At 37.3% G+C, this 10,853-nt stretch overlaps 2 protein-coding genes across 4 annotated transcripts in view; one reads left to right on the top strand and one right to left on the bottom strand.

Moving 5' to 3' along the window:
* Positions 1–8,562, top strand: part of LOC143470175 (tubulin beta chain-like) — a 74,592-nt gene extending 66,030 nt beyond the window's left edge. The window contains exons 2-7 of one of the 2 annotated variants that reach the window (XM_076968121.1): positions 6,399–6,463; positions 6,728–6,836; positions 6,907–7,225; positions 7,343–7,587; positions 7,664–8,058; positions 8,151–8,562. In XM_076968121.1, coding sequence (XP_076824236.1) covers positions 6,399–6,463; positions 6,728–6,836; positions 6,907–7,225; positions 7,343–7,587; positions 7,664–8,058; positions 8,151–8,366 — 1,349 coding nt within the window. In that variant the 3' untranslated portion in view covers positions 8,367–8,562. Of the gene's footprint in view, positions 1–6,275; positions 6,464–6,727; positions 6,837–6,906; positions 7,226–7,342; positions 7,588–7,663; positions 8,059–8,150 lie in introns of those variants that run through there. The other variant, XM_076968122.1, reaches the window with a different exon arrangement.
* On the bottom strand, positions 717–5,377 carry LOC143471042 (ficolin-2-like). Of its 2 annotated transcripts, none has more exons than XM_076969370.1 (6): positions 5,001–5,377; positions 4,697–4,800; positions 4,381–4,477; positions 3,931–4,027; positions 1,238–1,372; positions 717–1,118 (listed from the first exon to the last, which is right to left on the bottom strand). In XM_076969370.1, exons 1-6 carry the CDS (start codon positions 5,278–5,280, stop codon positions 962–964), a joined length of 870 nt encoding a protein of 289 aa, XP_076825485.1. In that variant the 5' UTR covers positions 5,281–5,377; the 3' UTR covers positions 717–961. The 2 variants fall into 2 exon arrangements, with proteins under 2 accessions (XP_076825485.1, XP_076825484.1); XM_076969369.1 differs by having other exon boundaries at positions 717–1,121; positions 5,001–5,371.
* Positions 8,563–10,853: the final 2,291 nt, after the last annotated feature.

Genomic DNA, 10,853 nt, shown 5'->3' with positions numbered 1-10,853 from the left:
TGCCTTTATAACGATTTTACACAGGACCAACAAACACACGGACTATTGTACATAGAAGAACACTATCCAGCAGCAGTTTTAAATCTTCGCTTCGCATATCTTCTTGTTAGATGTGGTACTGACGGGGGGGACCACGTGAAAGTGCTTGTCTCCCCCCCGCTGTCTTCTTGTCTCCTTATTAATACTCAAAATTTTTAAGTAAAATCATAAAAAGTGAAATTTCATCAAAAGTAAGGACACTTCCAGAAAAATATTTGTATTTTTTTGATTAGTTCTGAGTTGCAAAACACAATAAATAAAAATTTTATGCAACTAAAACTTTCGCAAAATTTTGATACATGGTGATAAATTAATACAGTATTTGCAAATCTATACCTTATAGCTAATATATGAGGAATAGGCAAACTACTGCCCGTGGGCCACATCCGGTTCGTCAAAGGATATTATAGGGGACGGGCCCGCGTAGAGGTTCTGTAGGAAGCATGATAAAACGCGTGATATGTATTTTGGTAACTATCAAAAATTGAACTAGTCTACTCAAAACAACACTGCTAAAAATGAATCTAGTTGAAGGATGTTGTGTTATAATTAACAACTATGACGTCGTATTTCTTTCTACTTGATATCGGCAAATACCTGTATATGTTTGACTCATAGTTTATTTCGTTGTTCAATAGTCAGATATTCTGATAACTTTAAACAAAACAAAATGAATCTCAGATGTAAACATTTATTTTGATAGGGTGATAAATTACTGCTTTTGTAAGTCCTGTTATACTTTTTAATTTCTGTGAACTTGAGCATTTTTACCGCGGAATACAACGTAGAAAAAGGACTGCGTAAAACGTCAACATTCTGCAAAAATTTAACCATTAACAAACACCAAGAAATGAAATTCTTCAATGCTGATCGAAAATAGCATGAGTATAAGAACAAAAATAGTCAGTCTGTTGTCAGGGTGTTAGTCACATCTAAATTTCATTGCGGTGGTTTTTGGAGGCGGAGAGCCGTACCAGGAAATGAGTCCATCTTCACCATAACGTCCGTTGAGAATGGAACTCCAACATGCTTTATACCACCAACCCCCAGCCTCCCCCCCATTTTCGGACGCACAGTTACTGCTGAAAATGCATTTTGGACCATCATAGTTCAACACTCTTAGGCAAACCTCTCCTTCTAAACTTATTGACTTGGGACAAACTTGCCAAATAAATTTAACTGAATTGGTTAAGTTTACCCCCAGCTATCGTTATCCCTGTCCAACGTAGTGAATGGTTGATTGTTATGTGAGTTGAGACGATCGGTTGCGTTTCCAATGTAACCGCTGGCATGGAGTCGAAAAAGATCAGCTTCGCTTTCCACGTAAAAAGAGCTAAAAAACAAGTAATTATAGGCTATACATAATTTCATGTAAATTTATATCCTATCAAAAAGCATTACAAAAAATTTGGGTTCATTTGAACTGTGATGATACGGAAAAGCAAAGTAGCAATACACAAAATATCGCCAAGACAACGTTCACGCATGTTTTTAGGAAATTGGATAAAAAGAAGACTATGCAGGGTTAACTATGCTGTATACGTATACTTCGCAACAGAAAATTATTAATAAAACATCGCACATAAATTGTATTCTTCATCGCTGCTGGTTTAGATTCATCTGATGAAGAGATTTTTAATTCATGTATGATATGTTTAAGCGTTCCAGAAGGCTAACACCTGATGTTTTACCGAAGTAAACCCCTATCTTTTCTTCGTGTGGCCGATCCTGCTCACAGTTACCGCAAAGCGTGGTGTAAAATTGCATTGTTTGCTGTAAAATCGTGAAACTTGGTGACTCTTCCTAAAAGATGTTCAGCTACCTGTCCATGTTTGTTTTATAAAATTTCACATTGTAATTCTTGAGATATTGACATATTTTCATAACGTTTTGCTCTCTGCTGCCTCCATGAGCGCATTAAAGTGTATCGTATTCGTTTAATTATTCATGCACAACTAACTCGATGACAGAACAACCACAATTTTGTGCCATTACTAGTACCACTTGGAAACTGCCAGTGGTAAATTTTTCTCTTTATCCATTGCGAAGTTCAGATGAATTACAATGCCCGAAGCAAATATTATAAGTAGGGCAACCAAAAGTCAATATGGTCAATTTTTTTTACCTGCTCAGAATGCTACGAAACAAGCACAAAACAAGTTTCAGCTTTGTACGACGTGTGGTATAGAAGTTATTAGGTCAGATAAAGTCAAAATGTTACGTTAGGTCAAAATACGGTCAAATTGTTTCGTTAGGTCTTTTTTTTAGGTCAAAATCTATTAAACTTGTAATTTTGTAACCAGTTTGTAATATTATTCTTCCGTTTTTCTCTTTTCTTGTACCGCAAACAATTCCAGTCCCGCAAATTTTACTTGGAACCAAAGCCACAAAGAGAGGGAAGGCTTTTCAGCGCGTTTGGTGACGTCACGATGTGACGGCATTGCGTTTGAAACTGCAAGTTGTCAATCTTAATGCGCAAAAACGAAAAAAAAAGTCAACACTAGAAAAGCATTTTGTCATTTTTAAACGCAGCTTTAGACTAGAAGTTGCTGTAGACAGTGTAGAGACTATCAGTATAGCGTTTTTCAAAATGAGGTCAAAATTTAAACGTTTTAGGGCAAAATAAGGTCAAAATGTAAACTTTTTAGGTCAAAATAAGGTCAAAATGCAACCTTTTTAGGTCAAAATGAGGTCAAAATTTGCAAATTTTAAGGTCAAAATTTAAAATTTTTAGGTCAAAAAACTGGTTGCCCTAATTATAAGTGTATAAGAAAGTCGAGTTACTAACTTATACCATTAAAATTACACGGTAGAGCTCGAAAACATTACATGAAATTACTTGAACTAAAACATTGGTTGCTTGCACAATAATTTTTCTTATTAACTTGAAAAGTAGGCTAAATAAAATTTGCTGTTTGCTTGGAGTAACTTACCGTTGGTTCGGTCACAAATTAATGCAAGTGTCAATAACAATTGTGCAAATTTTAGTACATATTTTGTGCATCATGATGTTAACTTAATATGCCTACTGTTAGGCTTTCAGGTGCGGATTTTGATGCGTTAACATGTTTTTGTACAAGTGCTTTCCTAATGTCTTCGACATAACATTTTTCTTTTGGTATGGATGTGTTTTCTTCTCGCGGTCAGCTGGTTTTCCAGGCAATTAAACACAGCGGGAGCCCGGCGTAACAAAGAAAAACTTCTAGAAATGTATCATTTGTAGATATTCCTAATTTAAACTAAATGCATTTTCTTTAGATTTACAATTATACAGGAAGCCAGATACTTTTGCTACTAACTTGTACAAATCCGGTCAGTTTACGACCTATATAGTTTTCGAGTAAATAACGATTGAAAATTCGTGTGCAGTGTCGGCCACATAAAACAATATCCATATATCGCTCACCCGGATTATATAGGCTAACGTAAATCGCTAAGACAATGTTGGTTTAGAAGCCGTGCAATTTGTAACCGGGAAACCAATAAACACTCCCTTACTTTTACTTACGTTTTAAGCAATCTATAAATTTTGACATTTTCCATTAGCTTAATTAGCACATTATGATGACTATAGAGTTCGACTATTTTAAACAACAGTAACAAGCTATTAAATAAAGTTAAACATCAACTTGCCAAACTTTTTTGATATCAATTGTGATGGTTTTTTAATTTTTTGTTTACTTAGGCCGCAAAGTTAAGGTAGGGATCAAAATCGAGCAACAACATTTTTCCTATAACAATTGTTTGCACTCGAATATGTATAAGCGTTTTATCTTATGTTTTTTGTTACCAAAATTGATTTCTTTCTTAGAAGCACCGGATGGTGCCGCTTCTGCTCATTAACACTAAGCCCTCTAATTACTTCTCTCTCTTAAGGTAACAAGATATCACCTGTACTGTGCCCAGGAATAAGTGTCATCAAAGGCTTGGATTTCGATCCTCAAATCGCATTTTCCGCTTCGAGTCAGTCTGTGAACAGTTTCGAGACCTGAAATTTAAACTATACTGAAGCACTCATCGCCCAAAATCTTAAATGAAATGCTGGACAATAGCTCTCAATTTTCCGGTTTATAACTTATACGTTTTTATTCTTGTTTTAATTTTGTTGTTTGTTGACTTACATTACATCTTCTGACTGCATAGTTTTTACTTTCTTCTTTTATTAAATTTGTTTCATAAAAAAAAGTTACAATAAAGCAGTCTTTCTGTGAACGAAGCATTTCAGCTTCACTTCACGACGCCTGTGCTTAAATAATAGCTAATGTATAACAACCGAGGATGCCCACAAAGCCTCTATGGTTTATGAAAGCTTAAAATAGAATAATAATAACAAATGGCTACCAAGCCAGAATTCCCCATCGGTTTCTCCAAACCCTAGTTTGTATTCATTCCAAGTTCTCTGGAAATTGACGCTCCCGTCAAGTCTTTTTTGAAATACCTGGTAAATTAGTTTAATATTTTTACTACTTCAATGCAAAATAGCATTGAAAATTGTATAGGGAGTAACTAAAAATTTGGCTTAAACATGGCAAAAAAGGAAATTAAAAATAAAAGTTTTTCAAGGTACTTTTTGTTTTACTTTACAGTTAATCTCCAGATTAATTTAGATTTTAAACGTAAAATTTTCTTCGGAATTACCACATCAATTTTTACTCACAGTCCATCGATCTTCACAAAAAACTTTTAACCCATTGCGAAGAAATTGATTTCCATCCAAAAGCGAGTTGGTGCACGAGTCCGGCCGAACAAAATCCTCCAAACCTAGAAGAAGAAATTGAGAAAGTATGAGCTGTTGATCTGAAATCATGTTGCGAAAATGTTTTATATTAAGTATATATATATCGTTTATAGAACTTAAAAATAACAACAGCTCTCAGTAAGTTGAATTTGCAGTGTTTTTGATATTAAACTGTGTTCCACTGACAGATCTTTGATTACAAAGTGTTAGATCACAGGATCACCTGTCAGTCTCCTGATGATGTCATTGCCGAGTGATCCGAGAGCGCAAGATTCTCCTTGATTACCTTTATCACCGACTCCTCCACGATCTCCCTTTGATCCTTTTCTTCCTTCTCTTCCGGATTTTCCAGGGAATCCTACCTCACCTTTGTCACCTCTTTGTCTTGAAAAACTATTGATGTCATCATCGCAAACAGTGCTGGTCACTTGTCGGCATTGTTGACAATACGTCATGGTAACGTAGTAGACTGTCAGCAACACAAAATAAACCACTGTCTTCATTTGTGCTTAGTTACAGTACTAATATCAGATATGAAGTCAGTTTATCTCTGATAACGTTTCATGTTGATTTAGAGGGTAAGCGCTCCGCTTTATATAGCAGTTGTTCAAAAAACTTGAAACCAATTACCTAACCACTGACAGACACCAGTAAAAAGAACTTGTTTTGTGTAAATTAAACTGACGTGCTTATCTGGGCCAGGAGTATAATTATCGTTGAGACTACGCACTTATTTCTATGACAACGTAGATTTTCATGCTTAAGCTGTTGGTATTGCGTCATCGTAAGATAAATACCACAGTGCAGGAAGAAAGGCAGAAATTTACGTCAAACTTGAGCCATATGCGGTACACTTTGTGTCAAGTTGCAACGAGGCACAACTTTAAAAACATGTTTTTTAATATAATCTATTCGTCATTGTTGTCTGGTCATAATTGATCATCAGATTCCAAACTTCTTATCTTCTCATTATGTTCAGATTTATTTCCCGTTTTGGCAACAGAAATATTCTCAAAGATGATTGCCACTAAACACGTCAGAGATTGTAACTACGATGTTCATGAGGATTAGGAGTAATTCTACACAAGATGTTTTAGCATGACGTCATCGCAATATATAATGTTAAAGGAATATCAAACCCATTTCATTTGTGTCATACCATTGATTGTCATACCAGTTATGTTGGCATCTGATCAATGTTTCTGAGGTAAGCTGAACAGTTTTTTATCACTTAATTTTCGTTTATTGATATATCGCCTTCTGTATGGCGGTTTGAAACAACACCAGACAATTAGATATTCGCTTTTAAAACAGGTCATAGCCTGCCCGAATTCTGTCTTTATTCTAGAAATGAATTCTATGCAAAAACATACACATTTTTACGCAACCCGTTGATTGAAAGTGTGGGTGGTTGGAATTTTAAACGAACGCGCCTACACAGCCCGCAGTATCGTTGTACAAGTGCTTTGAGCCTAATCAAAGTACACAAAAAGGTTGCGCTTTCGGCTGAGAAATATATTTGCTGTCCAAATCACGTTTAAAAGTTTCTAATCACGGTACAGTCTTTTGCTAGTCGGTTCAGGAGAAAGAACGAGTTTTCTATAATCTGTTGAGTTCAAAAAAGCAACAATGCGTGAAATAGTTCATTTCCAAGCAGGCCAATGTGGCAACCAAATCGGCGCTAAGGTTAGCTGCTTGTCTTTATATGTTGTTATATGGTTTGATGTTAACTGTGAGCACATTTTCAATATGACCAGGCCATTTTTTATTTCATGCAAAGCTAAAATGTGAAGAAATATTGTCCGTCTTTCTTAGTAGTTTTGATGTTATCAGATAACCAGTAGACATTCGCTTGTTCTTCGTTACGCTAAAAAATCTTTTGAGAACACTTGATTGACGAAATGGCATTAGAAATTTCCTTGAACATCTGTTGTGTATCGGTATTTTTAGTTTTGGGAAGTCATCTCAGACGAACACGGTATCGACCCGACTGGCACCTACCGCGGTGACAGCGATCTTCAGCTTGAACGAATTAACGTTTATTACAACGAAGCTACTGGTAAGTTTTGTACATTTACTTGTAACAGTTCCTTTCATCGTTACGCACAACGTTGACCAGTTTTGATTAGGAGGTAAATATGTGCCCCGCTCCATCCTCGTCGATCTTGAGCCTGGTACCATGGACTCGGTGCGATCTGGGCCTTTCGGCCAGCTCTTCCGACCGGACAACTTTGTTTTCGGCCAAAGTGGTGCTGGAAATAACTGGGCAAAGGGTCACTACACTGAGGGTGCAGAACTCGTAGACTCGGTGCTGGATGTCATGCGAAAGGAGGCTGAGAGCTGCGACTGTCTTCAGGGCTTCCAGCTTACACATTCCCTTGGTGGAGGTACCGGATCTGGAATGGGAACTTTGCTTATTAGTAAAATTCGCGAGGAGTACCCAGACAGGTAAGCCTGCAGTAATTTGCGCCATAATAACTTTTCCATATGTATAATAACTTTGCCATGTGTATGTATCACCTGTCGTTTAACGTGAATATTAAAAAAATATTCCGTGAATTTCAGAATCATGAACACTTTTAGTGTGGTCCCTTCGCCCAAGGTATCAGACACGGTCGTTGAACCATACAACGCTACACTTTCCGTGCATCAACTTGTAGAGAACACCGACGAGACCTATTGCATCGACAACGAGGCGCTGTATGACATTTGCTTCAGGACTTTAAAGCTTACAACTCCCACTTATGGCGACTTGAATCATCTAGTATCCGCCACCATGAGCGGTGTCACCACCTGCCTCCGATTTCCAGGTCACTTGTTCATCACTTAAGTACTCTTTTACTCATTTCTCTACTAACTTTTACAAACATGTAAGTTCTCTTGCAGGTCAATTGAACGCTGACTTGCGTAAACTGGCTGTTAACATGGTCCCATTTCCACGTCTCCACTTCTTCATGCCTGGCTTTGCCCCACTTACCAGCCGAGGCAGTCAGCAGTATCGTGCCCTCAGCGTTCCGGAACTTACCCAGCAAATGTTTGACGCCAAGAACATGATGGCTGCTTGTGATCCTCGCCACGGCCGATATCTCACTGTTGCCGCCATATTCCGTGGCCGCATGTCCATGAAGGAGGTCGACGAACAGATGCTCAACGTCCAGAACAAGAACAGCTCGTATTTCGTTGAGTGGATCCCCAATAATGTCAAGACCGCCGTTTGCGACATTCCACCTCGTGGCCTTAAGATGTCTGCGACCTTTATTGGAAACAGCACAGCCATTCAGGTTTACCTTAATAGTTCTTCGTGCATATTGAAAACGTTTCAGTATGGTATAAGTTGTATTTGCTACTTACAACTTGACCTTGTTGCTTGCAGGAACTCTTTAAGCGGATCTCAGAACAATTCACCGCCATGTTCAGACGCAAGGCTTTTCTCCATTGGTACACAGGAGAGGGCATGGACGAGATGGAATTCACGGAAGCAGAGAGTAACATGAATGATCTGGTGAGCGAGTATCAGCAATACCAGGATGCCACCGTCGAGGAAGAAGTTGAATTCGAAGGGGATGAGGAAGAACAGGAGGAGGCTTAAGTTAAAATTCATCCTCTTTGCAAATATCTCCACTCCTATGAAATGTCGATTGTTACTCCATAGTTATGTGAATAGAATTATTGAATGTTGTTTTCCATTCCTATTGTACCAATGATTTTGTCTACTTTGTGTACAACCACTTATTTAATTCTGTTTTGTTGAGAGATTCGTAGACGTAATAAACTTGTAAGCAGTTCTGGAGTATCTTTCACTTAATTTAATTCTGGCAAGCGTATTAGAACTGTTAGTAGCGTTCGAAACAAATATATAGATGAGGGTATTTACCAGAGCTTTGGTGCATGGAGCCTCGCTTTTTCAACGGAGTTGGAGCCGGAGCTCTACGTGAAATTCAAATGGAGCTGGAGCCAGTTTAAAAAATAGCTCCGGCTTCGATGTATTTCATAAGATGCTATGCTACTAGCCTACTACTTTTGGCTGAATTCACATAATTTAACAACAACCCTTCACAAAATTAAGAATTGTTGCCTCCTTGGCGCCACCTTTTCTTACTAACCACGTTGCTGGGGATTTGACAGCAGAGCAGTCACATGTTCAGTATAGAAAAAGTCCGTAATCACTTGCGTTTGTATAATAAGTACTTTAAGTGAACAATATGAAAAATCTGTAGCTAAACTACATCAAGCTTATTTGTCAGAGTATAGAAGAAGTCAATTTTGTTGATATTTTGCTGACTGACGTTATGCTGGCTTGAGGTGTTCCACAAATATTTTATCAGTTATCAAACGCGCTATCTGACTCCATATTGTCAGCCAACAATTTGTGGACTTAAACGCAGGCAAGATTTCTTGATGTTGCTTTCAGTATTTATTATGTTCAAGGCTTATCGTAGAAGGAGGAACCGAGTATCAATAAATTCCAACTGAAGACCCATTAATGGATTTTATCTTATATCTCCTAATCGATACCGACCCCTGTCGTTTTACTCTATCTCCACGGATCGGTCGTTACATATCAGTGGATTTAATAATGCGTCATACAAGAACACATCAAAGCACCACATTAATGTCCTGAAAGAATTATCAAATTTGCGCTGAATTAGTAGGGAATAATAAAATGTTGATCAAAAGTATGAAAATCCGTATAGTATAATAAGCGATGGACTTCATATTGAACGTTAGAGAATGAAAAAGTCCGTAGCTATACTAAGCCAAGTTTGTCACATTATAGACAAAGTCCTTAAACAGTTCGTTGATAAAATAAGCGATGAACTTGTAGCCATATTCAAGAGTCTCTTATCTATGTCAGTCGTGAAATCTACCACAGCCAGTATTCTGATATCATTGAACTTGCATTCAACTCAACACACTCTGTCCGTGTTAATGTTCATTTTATTGACATCGTAATATATTCCAATTCCAATAAAGACCAAATAACACCACGAGACATAGCTTCGAGTACAAGAAGTCCAAAGATGAAATTCCAAATTAGACTGAAAGGGATGATTCAGGTGAACGCTTATGTTTGTATCATGAAAACCGTGCAAATCTTTGCATAAGACCGAAAATTGTGTATAGGCCTGCATTCGACACGTTTAAGAAAGTTATCAGTTTCGACGTTATCATTTTCGACACGTTTAAGAAAGCTTGGGCCTTGTGATTATAACATAAACATAATTTCTCAAGTTACATAATTTCAACTAAAATGCTAATTTATTAGAAAATAATCATTTGAATATTTAGCCGACCAAATTGGTAAGACCGTAAAAGTCCGTACGGAGTCCGTCTTTTACCTACCCCTGGATTTAGAGCGTGGAGGAAACGAGCAAGGAAATACCGGTTACATAGTTTATGATTAACAAACTCTCTACAGGTTGAGGAACCCGTTGTCATTTTGGTCGTATTGCGTCACAGCTATTTGTCATTCAACATTTCCCCATGACTGTAAACAGAAGTGATTGTAATAATTGGCCCGACACCACCTTGTCTAACCGCATTTCAACAGCTGGCAACTGCATGCAAAATCGCTACATCCCAAAAGCACGACATAACCCGGTGTTTTTTCTCGCGTGACATTGCCATACTAAAAACAGATATGTCTGACAGCAGTTTATATTAGTACCGATATTAGTATCGCTTCTTACGCTTCCTTCTTGAATTGGAATTGTTGTCGTGAAAATTGGTCCACAATTTTTTTCGAGGTAATGCTATGGGGAGTGTCATTACTGTAGGGAAGTTTTAAATTTGCGTAAGAAAATAACATAATTAAATGACAGTATATTTTTGAAACCTCATTGTTACCTGACCAATACGAACCTAGCGCTAAACTGTCTCAAAGAAGCAATGAGGTAATAATTATGAATATTACTCAATAGAACTACATTATTTACCATATAAAGTCTTTTGGAAATGTGCTTTACACAGGAAAATAATGTAGTCGCTGGAAAGCAAAGTATAATTTAATTATCAGCCTACATGGTTATAACAACGACTCATTTCACGCTGTTAATTAGATAACCATAGAAGCAAA

The sequence above is a fragment of the Clavelina lepadiformis genome, chromosome 9 (assembly GCF_947623445.1).
Source record: "Clavelina lepadiformis chromosome 9, kaClaLepa1.1, whole genome shotgun sequence".
Lineage (NCBI taxonomy): Eukaryota > Metazoa > Chordata > Ascidiacea > Aplousobranchia > Clavelinidae > Clavelina > Clavelina lepadiformis.
Note: the sequence above shows the minus strand (reverse complement) of the source record. Positions and strands in the feature narration are given on the sequence as shown.